We start from the raw sequence: 18,954 nt of genomic DNA, 5'->3' as shown, positions 1-18,954 counted from the left end.
ATTATATTATGGATGCCTTATACATATCAGATAGAAGATGTCTCTTCATGCGGGGTTTTTTTTTTTCTTTATTTATTATCCGACATGTCTAGTTATTTATTATTGATATAATTATATTCATATTCACTTATTCAAAAAGTAGACACATTCCCAAATATAAGTATAATTGAGAATAAAGAAAAGAAATATGACGTCAAACAAATAAAGGAAATAATACTTCAACTTCGTACAAAAGGAAAAGCAATGTTTTATAACTAAATGCAAAATATTTATTCAACATATACATTGCCACGAAAAGTATACAAGCATATGCTTTATTTTCCCTTGAGTATCATTTATTTCAAACCAAACTGATCAAAAGAGAACTGATTATTGGCATGAATGTGCACGTATTTTATTAAATCAGATCCTGAAAATCACAAAGAAAGTAAAAAGTTAGTCAAAACTCAAATAAAAGTATACAAGTTTAAACATAGACAAAAAGGTTACATGTATAATTACCGGTTATATTCAATGTTAATTCTCCCGGCATCCGTATTAGCAATCACAGCAAACGCCTCTCGGGAAAGGTCAACTTGATTTGCTGCACATCCGGGACAAAGATCTACAACAGTTACATCAACGCTTCTTCCTGTGCATGGGTTCAGAACACCATCATTGGTTCTACCGGTGCAAGTAACACGGTACCTAGTTCCACATGCAGCTCTGTTGGCAAACAAACCACTGTTTGCTGCTAGAATCATAACCCCACGATCTTCAAAGCCAAAACATGATGATGCTACATAAAACAACATTCAGAATCTCAACATTAATAAGCTACATGCATGATCATAAATGAATTTACTTTTATCTTTGATGTATGTATATGTACTTACGAACGTAGGGAGGAGTGTAGAAAGTTGCTTGGCCTGCAATAGCATGAGCAACTGAAGCAAAGCATGCAACCATGGCGATCAAGAAAAGAGTTCTCGTAATCAAACTCATCTTTGGTTTTTCTGTTTTGGAACCCTAAGTATGATATGTGAAGTTATCTACTTAATTTGGTGAACAAAAACAAAGAAAGGCTTTCTATTTATAGACGAAAAAACTAACATAAAGACCAGTAAAATGTGCCACAAGTTTCTCGTACGTATTCAACAAAATACAAATGTATCGTTTTAAAAGTCAAGGAAGTGAAGGATCGATGTGAAATTAGGTCGGTCTCTCAAGTTCTAGATGATGGTTAGTTATTCCAATGTCTTTCAAAATTAAAATCTTTCGTTTGATTTATTTTAATTTCAATAGGTGATGAGATGCCCTTTAGATTTCAAGTCTCAACTTGGACCATATATGAAATCTATACATGGAATTTATGAGTAACTAAAAGTGTCTCTTGTATCCTTTTTATTTTATTTTAGTTTATTATTTCTTTACTTAAAACAAAAACAAAAAAACAAAAAAAAAAACACTGTAAAATTTGTAGTAACACAATAGTGCCACATATCAGATAGCCCTTTTTACTGGTCTTATTTACTGGTTACAAACATACATGATACAAACATAAATACATAGATTTATCTTTTCTATATAATAAACAAACTTATAAAAAAACATTACATATAAAAATTAATAATATCTATATTTAACAATGAAAGTTAAACATCTATATATTTTAAAAAATTTATTACAGCATTCAGTACTAATACAGTTTTAATTAATTGTGAATATGCATGTTATAAATTAATTTTTGTCAAGTACAAATATCAATACTCAGGGCCGGTAAATATGTTATAAATTAATTTTTGTCAAGTATAAATATCAATACTCAGGGCCGGTAAATATATTCAAATGTCTTGGACGAGCCAAAAAAAAAACATGTTTTCATCGCTAATCTAAGTTTTTTTATTTTTAAATAAATATATGCACATATTTATCATAACAAAAAAAAATTGTCCCAAAAAAATTTGATCCCATATACAACTGTCCACTTTGTCTTCCAACTCTGCGACCTCATGTCAATACAAATATCTATATTGTAAATAATTAAAAACTAATAGTTTTCATTTATATTTTTAGATAATAAACAAATGAAAAACATTAATATATATATATATATATATATATATATATATATTCAAATGAAAACTTTTAAACCTTAAGAACTATATATATATATATATATATATATATATATATATATATATATATATATATATATATATATATATATATATATATATATATATATATATATTCAAATGAAAACTTTTAAACCTTAAGAACTATAATATATATATATATATATATATATATATATATATATATATATATATATATATATTCAAATGAAAACTTTTAAACCTTAAGAACTCTAAGAATTATTATTTTTACCTTATAGATAAGGGCATACTTATCAATTGAAAATCTTTGATATTTTTTTGAAGTTTTCATAAATGTCAAAAAATAATAAGGGCATGATGGTAAATTTTGTTTAAACATCACAATGCAAACCTGAGACTAGAAATGAAGATCTAGTCATTTTTTCTTGCATTCCATCACTTATATACACTTCAAGAACGCAAACACAAACGCTCTCAATATCTTCACCAATTACCACCACTACCTTCATCTACCGTCGACGCCGCTATAGACCACGTTCGTTGTAGATCGCCGCCACTGCAGACCACCATCATAGTAGTTAATCGCCACCATCTGATTCTATTCGACTTTTGGTGAAACAACACCAACTATGTGTAATATCTGATGTGATTAACAAATTACAGGTCTAGATTTGCATCAGATACCTCCTTTCTTCGACAACTCCACCATCCTTGTTTCAGATCTACACCGACAAGCACCAAAAAAACCGTTAGATCCACTCCGATCTATTTCTCCACCACTCTCTGCCATTAGATTTAAAGCCTAAATCGTCCCCACCTCTCATTTCCTTCGGATCTATCATGTATCGCAACTACCACCAAGAACAACAACCGCCATTGCCCTCTCTCATACCAGATTTGTTTAGATCTGATATAGTTCTAAGAATTTGGTGCTATTTTTCAAAGAAATTTTGTTGCATTTTATTGACAACGTTACACCACCGATACCATTGTCGACCACCGCCGCCACCGTAAAGGTTCGCATCCATGTATTTCTTTCTAATCTATGTGAAACACCACCAGATCTATTCATATATGGTTTAGATATTTTCATATCTGGTCCAGATCTAGTCTACCACCAAATTCCAATGACTTCCCACCACTATCACCGCCAATATCCAACGCATCAGATCTATTACATGACCGGTAACGTTAACCTACTTTCAAACCATTGCCTCATCTTTAGTATTTTCTCACTAATTGACCAAAAAAAGTTAGATCCAGATATAAGTCGCCAAAATGTCTTAGATCTATTGAGAAACATACAAAAAAGGACCAACACATGTTGAAATAGCTTAGATCTAAAACCTTTGGATAGCTATTGGCATGAACCGACAAATCTATGAGCTCCCATGACTAATATCTACAAGCTTCGGTGACCAACGAGGATCCACCACAACCTCCTCCATTTATGTATTTCTCTTTGACAAATAGTGACACACATCAGGTATGTCGATTTTTATTGTTTTTCCTTGTATTAAACCATGAATTTAATGTTTTAATCATTCATTTTTGTTTAGTTTTGTTAAACTCATTTTTAACTGTTCTTAAGTTGTGAATCTAAGTTTATTTTCTTAGTTGTTGTAATATTTATAGAAAAATGTTATTCACATTTATCTTTTTTGGTATTTATATTGTAGATTGAGTTTATAATCTGTGTTACTATTTAGTGTTTTCTTAAAAAAATGTTAATTTATGTTTTGATATTGCGATTCTGATGTTTTAATGTTTCGTTTATTATTTAGTTAGTTTAATGTTAGTTTTAACTATTATTAATAAGAAAACACAAGTTTTAAGCTGTGAATTCATGACTTTTTATAACTTTTAAGTTGCGAATACATGATTTCTTATGTCTTAAACTAAAAATGCATGATTTTTTTTATAGGTTTTAAACTGTGAATTTTGTGTATTAAATTTCAAATGATTGTATTAAGTGTTTTAATTTGATAATATTAGTATGAATGCATACTTTTTGTGTACTCAACTATAAATCTACTATATTTAGCTTTAAATTTTATGTATTAAGTTGTTTTTGTATTTTAAACTGTAAATTGACTGCATTAAGCTTTGAATTTTCTATTTCAACTATGAATTGACTATATTAACTTGTGAATTTTGTGTTCAAAAGTCAAAACTATGAATTTATTGTCTTAAGCTTTGAATTTTGAGTATTAAACTGTGAATTGATTGTATTACGAGTTTTATGTTGATAACATGATTGTGAATTTATAGTTTTTGTGTATTAAACTATAAATTTATTATACTAAGTTATGAATTTTGTGCATTCAACAATGATTTTTGTGTTTTAAACTATAAATTGACTGCATTAAGCTTCAATTTTATATTTAAACTGTTAAATTATGAATTGACTACATTAAGTTGTGAATCTTTTATCTAATCTGTGCATTGATTGTATTAAGCTGTAAAATTTTAATGAATTTTTTTGTTAAAAAATTAATGATTTATGTATGAATGTTTGTATTAATTTTCTTGTGAACATATTTACTGATTGTGTTGTATAATTATTTTGCCTTAAACTCTAAATAAGTGAATTAATTGGTTTATTAATATAGTATTTAAGCTGTTAATTAATGATTTTATATATATATATATATATATATATATATATATATATATATATATATATATATATATATATTTAATTTAGAAGGAATGGTGATTACAACAGTGACACATGTGGTTGGTAGTGTCGTATGGTAGTTGGTGGCGATGGTAGAGTTTGAGTTTAACTTCTTTGCATTTTTGAATTATTGTCAAATTGATAATATTAAGTTGTGAATTTTGTATATTAAATTATAAATGGACTACATTAAGTTGTACATTTTATATAAATTTTGTGTTAAAATATGAATGAATGTATACATAAAAACATTAATCTTGTATTATGTTTTAACAAATTATTTATTTTTGTTAAATTGTAGCAACATTTGTTGATGAAGAAATCTATGAAATAAAAAAAAAAAACCCGAAAAATATATTATAAAAACAAAAAACTGAAAACCGAAATAAAAAACCAATGGTTTGGTATTTTTCCAAAATAAAAAATCACAATTTTCCAATCTGATGTTGGTTTTACAAAAATTCAATTTTCGGATTTCTATATCTAAATTTCTCCCTCTTTTTATAATCGAAAAATGATTATAAAACCAAAAAGGGAATGAGAAAGCGTTCAATTCGAATTTTTTTTATCCAAAACTCCCCCTTGTGACATAAGAGATAGATATGTAAACACCTCTATATAAAGTGGGTTCACACCACATGTAGAGGTGTGCTTGAGAGATATAACATTAAGAGTGTTAGTGTGTGTTAATTATGTAAATCTAGATCTAGATCCTTTTTGTAAACACCTTTCATATTCGAATGCATCTCTTAAACAACCAAATCACCGTGTTCTTTGTGTGTTGTTTAATTCCGCATGCCAAATCAATGGTCATAATTCATATCAGTGAGAATGGTTCATTTTTTGTAAAACCAAAATAAGATTGGAAATTTTGATTTTTTATTTTGAAAAATGTCAAACCATTGCTTTGTTATTTCGGTTTCGGTTTTTCGTTTTTTTAATATATTTTCGGGGTTTTTTTTTTTTATTTCATAGATTTCTTCATCAACAAATGTTGCTAGAATTTAACAAAAATAAATACTTTGCTAAAATATAATACAATAGGAAGTTTGTTCACATTTAGTCATTGAACTTTTTTAAAGGGAAACGAACTTTCGATTTTGTTCACATTTAGTCACTAAACTTTTTTCATTATCTATTTGTCACTGAACTATTGAAACTGTTTACATTTTACCCTTATGACCAGTAACAACCGGTCATAAGGGTAAAATATGAACAATTTCAATAGTTCAGTGGCAAATAGATAACGAAAAAAAGTTTAGTGACTAAATATGAACAAAATTGAAAGTTTGTTACCCTTTCAAGTCGTTATCCCTTGTTCTATTAACCTATAAATACGGCCAGAAAATGCCATTGAATTTTATGTTAGTCAAATGGTGATCCGACGTCGTTCCGACGACGGTTCGACGGTCTTCTGGTGGCTGCCAAGAACAAGTCGCAACTATTTGTAAATTAGAGAATGAAAATTTTTGCTTAATATAATATGAATGTTTAGTTTTCTAAAATTCCCTTAATGAAAATATTTTAAAAAAATTGTTCGTGGGGTTTTTAACATTTTTGGGTTCTCATTTAAACCACTATATATATATATATATATATATATATATATATATATATATATATATATATATATATATATATATATATATATATATATATATATATGTGTGTGTGTGTGTACATACACACATTAAACCCTAAATTAACATGAACCCTGGAGAAACCGCATGGGCAATTTGTTTATTATTTTGTTTTTTTTTCTATTATTATACTACCTCCGTCTTATACTTATTGTCCACTTTTGACTTTCGAAGTCTTCAATAATCAACTTTGACCTTAAATATTTTTGTTTTTGATATATAATACTTGATACAAAATATATGAATGAATTGTGTTTTAAATGTTTTTTAATTGTAATAAGTTTCACCAGCTAATTTATAACACAAATAAAAATATTTAAGGTCGGTGTTGAAGAATAAAAATTTCAAAAATCAAAAGTGGACATCAAATATGGAACGGAGAGAGTAATTACCTATTATTTTATTATTATTATTATTATTATTATTATTATTATTATTATTATTGTTGTTGTTGTTGTTGTTATTATTATTATTATTATTATTATTTGTAACAACGTAAATTTTCAAACAAATTTTTCATTTCAAAATAAAGTATTTTCATTCAAAACACAGCATAAACATTCCAAGTGTCATGTCAAAATACAAATCATATGAATCCCAAGATCACAAAACATCTATCAGTGTGTACAGATCACGTCGGCGCCTTCCCACGGTCCTCGCTAGTACCTGAAACACATACATAACAACTGTAAGCATAAATGCTTAGTGAGTTCCCCAAAATACAACTTACGCACATACGCCTTTCCATGCCCTGACCTTCCGGTCCATGTGTCTCAGGGGACTTCCGTCCCTGCTGGGTAAACCTTCCGGTCCTACCCACGCCAACCTTACGGTCCAGATTACACGCCTTCCGGTCCATAACATAATGCCTTCTGGCTCACATAAACATACATAGCACGCATAACAATTATCTTATCACATATAGCACATATATCACATATCATATCCGACCTTCCGGTCACACAATCAAACCCTTCCGGGTACGGTATAGTGAGAAGACTCACCTCGTGAATATCGAAAGCTAGCAAATCCCGAAGTCATTCGTGCTCGATCCGCCGAGCTACGATCTCCCTATAACATCATACATCTCTTATTAACACTTTTATCTTCTAAGTTTGACTATCCCTAAGAAGTCAAACATAGGTCAACTCTGGTCAACAGTCAACGGTCAACTTGACCGGACTCGGCGAGCGCTAGGGCGACTCGGCGAGTCTAGACGTCCTCACCAATTCTCTAAGATTCCCTTTCTACACGTCGAGTATCCCCCTTGACTCGACGAGTTCCTCCTGGAAGAATCGCGGGGCCACCCCGACTCAACTCGCCGAGTCTGAAGAACAACTCGGCGAGTCCCAGTTAATCTTCAAGCTACTCACCGAGTCTGTTCATCGGACTCGGCGAGTCCATGTCATGCAACCGCTCAAACTGCTTTCTAAGGTCAGATCTGCTCCGACCATTCATAGGTCTGGCCTTCCTAGACTGATTCATCACGTAAAGTCCTCATTTCGGTGCTCATAATACACCCCATGACTCATAATTTACGTTTTGACCTAAGGCATAAGGATTCCAATCCAAAACCTCCATTGATTCCTGTAAAGCTCAGGCATGGGACATTCTGGACTTCCAAGGGTCCCAATATAGGGTTCCAATCGCTTGGGGGACTAAGGAAACACTCAATCTAGCCACAAAAGGGTTCAATAAACCCTAAATCCATATGCACATCAACATAGAAGAATGTAACTCGAAATATTACCTGAATAACGTGCTCTGTGTCCCCAATCCTCAGAATGTGGCTTCTCTTGTTGTTCCCTTAACCAAGCCTCCTCCTCCTTGCAAAATAACACTTCCAAAATCAATAATGGTCTTCTACCTTGCTCCAGATGCTCACAATCGACTTAGGGTTTCTCTCAGAGGACTAGGGTGAACAATGACGGCCATAGGGCCCCTCATATACGTCCCAAACCTGGACGGTTAGGGTTTCGCTAAACAGCGCGGACTCGCCGAGTCCATATCCGGACTCGTCGAGTCCAGTCGTGAACCCACGACCAGATCCGCGATCCTACTCGGCGAGTCTGAGCTCCAACTCGTCGAGTCCCCTCTTAAAACACCCAAAATCATAAATATAACGATACCTGGAATTCCGGGCCGTTACAACTCTCCCCCACTAGGACTAGACTTCGCCCTCGAAGTCTCACTCTGAAAATAACTCCAGATGCTGCTCCCGCATCTCACGCTCCGGCTCCCAGGTCATTTCCGATCCCGTCCGGTGCTGCCACTGAACTAACACCAGAGGTATCTCCTTATTCCTCAGAACCTTGATCTTCCGATCTCTGATGGCCACTGGTCTCTCGGCATAATTCAGGCTCGCATCCACTTGAATGTCCTCTAATGGAACCACTGCCAACTCATCGGCTATACACTTTCTCAATTGCGACACATGAAAAGTGTCGTGCATCTGTCTCAATTCCGTTGGCAACTCCAAATGGTAGGCCACCCGGCCTACCCTCGCAATCACACGAAAAGGCCCAATATACCGGGGCCCCAACTTGCCCCTCTTCCTGAATCGAATCACTCCTTTCCAAGGAGAGACCTTCAGGAGTACGAAGTCGCCGACCTGAAACTCAAGCTCGGACCGGCGTCTGTCTGCATAACTTTTCTGTCGGCTCTGGGCGGTCAATAACCTCTGTCTAACCTGCTGAATCTGCTCTGTCGTCTGAAGCACGATCTCTGTAATGCCCATCACTCTCTGTCCCACCTCTCCCCAGCAAATGGGGGTCCGACACCTCCTACCATACAACAGCTCAAAGGGTGGCATACCAATGCTCGAATGATGGCTGTTGTTGTAGGAAAACTCTGCCAAGGGTAAATACGCATCCCAGCTACCCCCGAAATCTAACACACACGCTCGAAGCATGTCCTCCAGCGTCTGAATCGTTCGCTCGCTCTGACCGTCTGTCTGGGGATGGTATGCGGTACTAAAATGCAATTTAGTACCCAGCTCCTCATGGAATTTCTTCCAGAATCTGGAAGTGAAGCGCACATCACGGTCTGAAACAATCGAGATCGGCACCCCATGCCGAGATACCACTTCTCTCACATATATCTCCGCCAACTTCTCCGCTGAAGAACTCTCACTGATGGCAAGGAAGTGAGCGCTCTTCGTCAACCTATCCACAATCACCCAAATTGCATCGACTCCTCTGGCAGTCCTCGGCAATTTGGTGATGAAATCCATAGTGATCTGTTCCCACTTCCACTCGGGAACCTCCAATGGCTGCAACTTGCCATGCGGTCTCTGGTGCTCGGCCTTAACCCTACGGCAGGTCAAGCACCTCTCAACGAACCATGCGACGTCCCTCTTCATACAGGGCCACCAATACTCTTTCCTCAAATCCAAATACATCTTCGTAGCCCCGGGATGGATCGAGAATTTCAATCGATGAGCCTCTTCCATCAAAGTAATACGCGTACCACCCACGAACGGTACCCAAATCCGACCCTGAAACGTCATAAGCCCTCGTCCATCCGTAACGAACTCTGAAACCAAACCAACGACCCGCTCTCTCTTCTGCATCTCTGGTCGCACAGCCTCGGCCTGTGCCCCACGAATAGCATCCAATACTGGAGCTATCACAGTCAATCTCAAACATACATCTCGCAGTGGAGTGCTCTCCGCCCTGTGGCTCAATGCATCGACTACCACATTAGCCTTGCCTGGGTGGTACAGGATCTCACAATCATAATCCTTGACCACATCCAACCACCTCCTCTGACGCATATTTAGGTTGGGCTGATCCATTAAATACTTCAAGCTCTTATGGTCTGTGTATATCGTACATCGAACCCCATACAAGTAGTGATGCCAAATCTTGAGAGCGAACACTACTACCCCCAACTCTAAATCATGCGTGGGATATCTCGCCTCATGAGGCTTCAACTGCCTCGACGCATAAGCTATCACATGACCCCTCTGCATCAATACTGCACCCAGCCCCGAAATCGATGCATCGCAATATACTACAAAATCCTCCATCCCTTCCGGGAGAGCTAATACCGGGGCTTCGCACAACCTTTGGCGAAGTGTCTCAAAGGAGGTCTGCTGCTCGGGTCCCCATGAGAATGCAACACCCTTCCGGGTCAATCTGGTGAGCGGCACTGCGATCTTGGAGAAATCCTTAATAAATCTCCGATAATACCCTGCCAACCCAAGGAAACTCCTGATCTCAGAGGGTGACTTCGGCACCTCCCAACTCATCACCGCCTCAACCTTGGCCGGATCGACCAATATCCCTTCCTGATTAACAACATGTCCTAGGAATTGGACCTCCCGCAACCAGAAGTCACACTTGGAGAACTTTTCATAAAGCTTCTCCGATCTCAAAACCCCAAGGACCTCCCTCAAATGTTCCTCATGCTGCTCTCTAGATCTCGAATACACTAGAATATCATCGATAAATACAATCACTGACCGATCCAACATCGGCCTGCATACCCTGTTCATGAGATCCATGAACACGGCCGGGACATTGGTGAGCCCGAAAGGCATCACCACAAACTCATAATGCCCATATCGCGTCCTAAACGCTGTCTTCTGGACGTCCTCATCCCGCACTCTCACCTGATGGTACCCCGACCTCAGATCGATCTTGGAAAACCAAGATGCTCCCTGCAACTGATCGAATAAATCATCGATCCTCGGTAACGGGTAACGGTTCTTGACCGTCAACTTGTTCAACTCTCGGTAATCAATGCACATCCGGTGTGAACCATCCTTCTTCTTGACGAACAGAATAGGTGCTCCCCACGGCGAGCTGCTCGGCCGAATGAATCCCTTCCCCAGCAACTCCTGAAGCTGCGAGGACAACTCTTGCATCTCTGGAGGTGCAAGACGATAAGGCACCTTAGCGATAGGCGCGGCCCCCGGAACCAGATCGATACCAAACTCTACTTGCCTCACAGGAGGTACTCCCGGCAGCTCCTCGGGGAAAACATCTGGAAACTCACGCACCACTGGGACCCCCTCAACTGATCTCGGTCTCTCGGAAACCTTCCGCGTATCCATCACATACGCCACAAAACCCTTACAACCCTGCTGTAGACACTGCCTCGCCCTAGCGGCCGAACAAAAAGCTGATCCCGAACGGGTACCCTCGCCGTACACCGAAAGAACTCCCCCACTAGGGTCTCGTATAGTCACCAGCTGACGCTCACAATCGATGACGGCGCCGAATCGGCTCAACCAGTCCATGCTCACAATGACACAGACATCACCCATCGCAATAGGAATCAGATCAATCGGAAACTCAACCCCGAAAATCTCTAACACACATCCCCGGAGAACCTCCGTGGCACAAATCACTCTCTCGTCAGCTATAGAAACTCTCAGAGGCCGACTCAACAACTCACGACTAACGCTGATATGCTGACTAAAAGCCAAAGATACAAAGGACCTACTCGCACCCGAGTCAAATAACACTAAAGCAGGCAAAGAGTTCACAAGGAAAGTACCTACGCATATCATAACATAAGCATAACATCTCGACATCAAAATAAATACATGAAATAAAGCATACCTGCCACAACATCGGGCGCAGCGCGGACCTCCTCCGCAGTCAGCTGAAAGCCTCTCCCACGAGCCCTCGGGGCCTCGGCCTTCACCGGTCGAGTCTCAGTAGCCCTGGCAGTAGGTGCAGATCCCTGAAGAAGCTGAGGGCACTCGGCCTTCCGATGGCCTGTCTGGTTGCAATGAAAGCAAACCATAAACCCCTTGGGGCAATCCCTAGCGATGTGCCCCTCCTTGCCACACTTGTAGCAAGCACCAGATCGACATGTTCCTCATGACCCTTGCCGCACTTTCCACAAGTGCGGCCCTTCGGACCTCCCGTCCTCGAATCGGCGGACTTAGTCCGCTTGGCTGCTGGCTGAGACTGAGCCGGCCGCCGGTCCACCCGCTGAGACTCGGCCTCCTCCCTGGCCTAGGTCTCCAACTCGATCTCGCGCTTCCTGGCATTCGCCTGAAGCTCAGCAAAGGTATGATAGGTGGAGTTTGACACAAACTCCCGGATATCCCTCCTCAAAACACCCAAGTACCGGCTCATTCGAGCCTGCTCTGTGGACACCAGCTCGGGGCAGAACATCGCCCTCTCATGAAACTTTCGCGTGATCACCGCAACCGAATCAGTACCCTGCTTGAGGGTCAAGAACTCCTGAACCAATCGTTCCCTCTCCACTGGGGGAACGTACTCGTCTCTGAACATAGAGGTAAACCCCTCCCATGTCACTACTGAAATCTCTGCCAAAGTGAAGTTCGCCGTCACGAACTTCCACCAATCCTTCGCTCCCAGACGGAGCTGGTTCAAAGCGAACCGTACCCTCAGATGCTCCGGACATGAACAAGTGTAGAAGCACCCCTCAATATCAGCGATCCACCTCATCGCAGCAATCGGATCCTGCGTCCCATCAAACTCAGGTGGCTTCATGTTGCTGAACTCCCGAAACAGCAACGAGTCACCCCCCTGTGGCCTGGCAGCGGCCACAGCTGCGGTAGCTGCAGTGGCTGCAGCCTCGGTCAATGCGGCGTACCGCTCATCAAAAGTCTCCATCAAGGTGGTCTTAATAGACCCAAACATCTCCGGAATCTCAGCTCGGATCGCTGCAGCCACCTCCTCATGAATCATCTGACGAATCTCCTCGTCACTCACACCGCTCGTACTCGATCCGTGGCGTGGTCTAACCATGATGTCTCTAAAATACAACATAAAACTATCAGAGACTCCATCGAGTATAATCGCACTCGATAACGCAACCCTACTCAGTCTCCGATATCCAGGGATTCTTACTTGGGTCTCCCACTGACCCGGTGTCTTCGGTAGTACGGGCCCAATACTACCGACCACACCGCATCAGCATTCATCCCAAATCTTCCTCCCCAAACCCCGGATAGTGAGTACTCTACTTTTGATATGCACTATCTATCTGCACGCTATCAAAGCATCTCATATCGGCAAACTTCCCTAGACTAAGGCATCACAAATCAGGCCACTCTAGTCCTATCATGAATACCTAGTCTTCTAGCATGCATAACAGTTCACATCATATCTTATCTCTTAACATAACATTGTAAGGTATTTTGGGGATCTTTACCGTTCGGGCGCTGACTGATCGTACACACTGCTTCTGTCTTGTTTACCACAAAATCATTTACAAAAGTTTATGCCTTTATTTTAAAAGTTTTCCTCAAATCCTCGGTTTGAGTTCAGTTACGCCCGAAGGTGCACCCGAATCCCTTAAACCAAGGCTTTGATACCAATTTGTAACAACGTAAATTTTCAAACAAATTTTTCATTTCAAAATAAAGTATTTTCATTCAAAAGACGACATAAACATTCCAAGTTTCATGTCAAAATACAAATCATATGAATCCCAAGATCACAAAACATCTATCAGTGTGTACAGATCACGTCGGCGCCTTCCCACGGTCCTCGCTAGTACCTGAAACACATACATAACAACTGTAAGCATAAATGCTTAGTGAGTTCCCCAAAATACAACTTACGCACATACGCCTTTCCAGGCCCTGACCTTCCGGTCCATGTGTCTCAGGGGACTTCCGTCCCTGCTGGCTAAACCTTCCGGTCCTACCCACGCCAACCTTACGGTCCAGATTACACGCCTTCCGGCCCATAACATAATGCTTTCCGGCCCACATAAACATACATAGCACGCATAACAATTATCTTATCACATATAGCACATATATCACATATCATATCCGACCTTCCGGTCACACAGTCAAACCCTTCCGGGTACGGTATAGTGAGAAGACTCACCTCGTGAATATCGAAAGCTAGCAAATCCCGAAGTCACTCGTGCTCGATCCGCCGAGCTACAATCTCCCTATAACATCATACATCTCTTATTAACACTTTTATCTTCTAAGTTTGACTATCCCTAAGAAGTCAAACATAGGTCAACTCTGGTCAACGGTCAACAGTCAACGGTGAACTTGATCGGACTCGGCGAGCGCTAGGGCGACTCGGCGAGTCTAGACGTCCTCACCAATTCTCTAAGATTCCCTTTCTACACGTCGAGTATCCCCCTTGACTCGACGAGTTCCTCCTGGAAGAATCGCGGGGCCACCCCGACTCAACTCGTCGAGTCTGAAGAACAACTCGGCGAGTCCCAGTTAATCTTCAAGCTACTCGCCGAGTCTGTTCATCGGACTCGGCGAGTCCATGCCATGCAACTGCTCAAACTGCTTTCTAAGGTCAGATCTGCTCTGACCATTCATAGGTCTGGCCTTCCTAGACTAATTCATCACGTAAAGTCCTCATTTCGGTGCTCATAATACACCCCATGACTCATAATTTACGTTTTGACCTAAGGCATAAGGATTCCAATCCAAAACCTCCATTGATTCCCGAAAAGCTCAGGCATGGGACATTCTGGACTTCCAAGGGTCCCAATATAGGGTTCCAATCGCTTGGGGGACTAAGGAAACACTCAATCTAGCCACAAAAGAGTTCAATAAACCCTAAATCCATATACACATCAACATAGAAGAATGTAACTCGAAATATTACCTGAATAACGTGCTCTGTGTCCCCAATCCTCAGAATGTGGCTTCTCTTGTTGTTCCCTTAACCAAGCCTCCTCCTCCTTGCAAAATAACACTTCCAAAATCAATAATGGTCTTCTACCTTGCTCCAGATGCTCACAATCAAATTAGGGTTTCTCTCAGAGGACTAGGGTGAACAATGACGGCCATAGGGCCCCTCATATACGTCCCAAACCTGGACGGTTAGGGTTTCGCTAAACAGCGCAGACTCACCGAGTCCATATCCGGACTCGTCGAGTCCAGTCGCGAACCCACGACCAGATCCGCGATCCTACTCGGCGAGTCTGAGCTCCAACTCGCCGAGTCCCCTCTTAAAACACCCAAAATCATAAATATAACGATACCTGGAATTCCGGGCTGTTACATTATTATTATTATTCTTAGATTAATAATAAATTATATAATAGCAATAAAAGTAATTTTCTTTTATTAATTATGTTATAAATCAACTCCATCGAAGACACTTTTTATTAAATTAAGCGTGACTTTTTGTAAACCAGTTTAACAAGGTATTGTCCTTTTTTCTTGTGGTCGAGAGTTTAAGTATCATCTGAGAAGTTGATGGTATTAGAAGTAGTTTATGAGTAAGTTAGATTTGACTTTCTATAAAACCTAAATTATTGGGTTGGTGATTCATAAATTACACCATACATTTCTCGGATGTATACGTACCATTATATGCACTACTCGTGTTTCATATCTATCTTTCTTTTGTTATCATTCAGACTATGTCTATGTTATTTTTTATTACAATTTACATACATGTTATATATGGAAAAGTTATATTGTCAATTATATATGTTTTTTCTTAGAATTATTTATATTAGGTTTTTTAAAATTTTTAATCAATCATTCTCGATTACAGCCTCACCCCGTCATAAATTTCACCCTCACAACAAGGACAACCAGAGTGAAAAACAGAAACATATAACATTAATTATCTTGTGCTGTACGCATTAAGTTAACAACAAAATTATTAAGACGGTAACATTAATAATGTGAGAACTAGTATTTTTTTTCATATATTTAACATTCAATTCTAAGGGAGTATCGGAATACTTACATCATAACAAAAACAAGAGTTTCAAAAATCTTTAAAAGTATTTCTAGAAAACATTAACGGGCATTACCAACTCATATATTAACCATAATTAGATCAATAGGGATAAAAATAAAACAATTGTGTAGCCCAATGTCCTTGATGCTTCTAAGCCCACTTCTTCTAAGGATTTCTACCGGAACCTGAAATACATAGAAACACCATATATCAGACAATATGTCTAAGCTATACAATAACATTTCATACAATAAATAAATTATTGTCCCACATTCTTCACATCTTTCTCTAGTCACATAAGTGATCGCATTTATCACATCACATGATCACAGGTCCCTACTTCCATTAGTACCTAAAGGACCGGACCTAATGTCTATACAATTTCCAAGAAACGTCTAACAATGATATTTCTTTGCCCCCTTCCTCGACGTCCCCCCTGTCTCATTTGATCATATCACTACATAACAACATTTCATTACTATGAGGCTATTTAGCAATAAGAAACTCTAGTTTCATGCATTCATACATACATAATTAACAATAAATCTATCATACTTAATCATACTCTAAAGAAAATTATAACTTGCCACTTGAAGCATAATATCAACCTACTTCCAACTTCTCCAAAGCTTCTCTTGGAGGAATCCAACTCATTCCTTACCACAACCTATGAAATTCATATATATTAAGCACTTTATATATTTCATAAATCATTAAGACCTTAATAGAGATTTTATCCAAAAAATTATATTTTGGGTAAAACTCCAACCTCACATTCCTTTTCCCAAATACTTTCTAAACTACTCAAATCAAGCTTTTATACACTTAATCCAACAATATCATATCACATGAACACCATATCATGATTTTCCATTTCTAGGGTTTCAAACCGTAATGATCAAAACATGGATTTAGCCGTTAAATCTCCATAAAAATCATACATAAAGCTTCTAAACACATGATTAAATATTAATAACATGGTTTCTTGGAACAGTCTTGCACAATTAAATCAAATGACCAAAACACCATGAAAGCTCTAAAACACTAGAAAATTGAGAAGATTACTACCTTAGGAGCTTTAGATCCTTAAACCTCTCCTCTAGCAATCTTGATCGCCTCTTGAACTGTGATATCTCCTATTTATTAGAACAACAATTTTTTATTTACGTTTTAAAATCACAATATCTTTGTTCACAAAAAATCCTAGTATAATAAAACATTTTGCGGAAACCGTCTTGTTTTATGAAAGTATCTTTGAATAAAGATGTTTAAAAATACAAGAAAACAATCTATAGATGTCATAATCAATACATAGCATTGTTACAATATAAAAACCTAATGGTCAAGAACACTATTGCAGGATATCTCTTCATCACTCATCATCCTAATCAAGTTCAGTAGGTCAGCATGGTAAACCTGGTGAGACACATATGGTTTTTAATACCATAATGTTAATATGATAAAAATTTATAAGTACCAGACCTACAAAGCTAACTGTTCTCAAACAATATAAATATATCCGTTAGCTTAAGTATCTATAAAACATTACACCCATACATACCCATCCCAATCGATTCTCACAAATCCTAGTCCACGATTGTCAACTCGTCCGATGAACCGTTTAGAGCACTAGTTTGACTACACAGCTAGGGGATCCCTTAGCTGGTATAAGTCATAAATGCACTTAATTCATCTGAGTATTTGATGAATATGACATCCCCATTTCATCTACTTTTGTGGGTTATATATCCACACTAGCAATGTAATTCACAAGACTATCTAGAATGTCAAGTGTTGTCATCCTACCATGTTATATGACTGGACATATTGTTTCAGTTTCTTGATCATACCCACCATATCCAGCTATCCAAAGGAATAAAATATTGTACTCCAGTACGTTACTCGTACCCTCAACAACTGATAGTATCATAGAACAGATTTCTACTCTGCGTTCCTAAAACATGTAATCAACCTAATATCTTACTCTTCAACATATATGTTTACATAGTAATATAAACTAACGATTCATCCAATCATCTCCTTTCAAGGCCGGTCCTGAGGATTTAAATATCATCAAATGCCGTGGACTAGCCAAAAAAAGGGTCTTTATCACTATTATAAGTTTATATATATATATATATATATATATATATATATATATATATATAACATAATAAAAAAATTAGGCCTTGTGCAGTTGTCCAAATTGCCCCTTCCTCCGCGCCTCCCATGTCTCATTTGATCATATCACTACATAACGACATTTCATTAATATGAGGATATTTAGCAATAAGAAAATCTACTTTCATGCATTCATACATACATACTTAACAGTCAATCTACCATACTTAAACATACTCTAAAGAAAAGTATAACTCGCCATTTGAAGCGTAATTCAACCTACTTCCAGCTTCTCCAAAGCTTCTCTTGGAGGACTCCAACTCGTTCCTTACCACAACCTATGATATTCATATATATTAAGCACTTTATATATTTCTTAAATCATTAAGACCTTAATAGAGATTTTAGCCAAAAACTTATATTTTGGGTAAAACTCCAACCTGACTTTCCTTTTCCTAAATACTTGCTAAAGTACTCAAATACTTGCTAAACTACTCAAATACTTGCTAAACTACTCAAAGCAACCCCTTTATTAATAAAAGTGTTTACAAACAATTATTTCCAAAACATTATTTAAAATTAGAGTCCACTGAAGTACCTGAAGCCATAAACGAAAACTGCAAGCCCAATGTTTAGTGAGTTTCCCCAAAACACCACCACAACACATAATCATAGATATAACAACAACAACATGCATACAGAACCTTCACCATGTCTGGACCACCACATCAGGCCTTCAACTT

General features: G+C 38.0%; 1 protein-coding gene across 1 annotated transcript; it reads right to left on the bottom strand.

Annotated features, from left to right (window-relative positions):
* Nucleotides 1–223: 223 nt before the first annotated feature.
* LOC111879513 (EG45-like domain containing protein) lies at nt 224–1,056 on the bottom strand. The gene is made up of 3 exons (XM_023875978.2): nt 876–1,056; nt 502–778; nt 224–409 (listed from the first exon to the last, which is right to left on the bottom strand). Exons 1-3 carry the CDS (start codon nt 982–984, stop codon nt 403–405), a joined length of 393 nt encoding a protein of 130 aa, XP_023731746.1. The 5' UTR covers nt 985–1,056; the 3' UTR covers nt 224–402.
* Between the last annotated feature and the right edge of the window lie 17,898 nt (nt 1,057–18,954).

The sequence above is a fragment of the Lactuca sativa genome, chromosome 7 (assembly GCF_002870075.4).
Source record: "Lactuca sativa cultivar Salinas chromosome 7, Lsat_Salinas_v11, whole genome shotgun sequence".
In the NCBI taxonomy this organism is placed as follows: Eukaryota; Viridiplantae; Streptophyta; class Magnoliopsida; order Asterales; family Asteraceae; genus Lactuca; species Lactuca sativa.
The sequence above is the reverse complement of the archived record's forward strand: the minus strand, read 5'-3'. Positions and strand labels throughout refer to the sequence as shown.

Bases quoted from the DNA above. Each gene is read 5' to 3' on its own strand.
- LOC111879513 (XM_023875978.2), bottom strand. From the start codon at position 984: ATGAGTTTGATTACGAGAACTCTTTTCTTGATCGCCATGGTTGCATGC. The intron at 779-875 runs GTAAGTACATAT...TGTTTTATGTAG, and splicing joins CTACACTCCTCCCTACGTTC to CATCATCATGTTTTGGCTTT.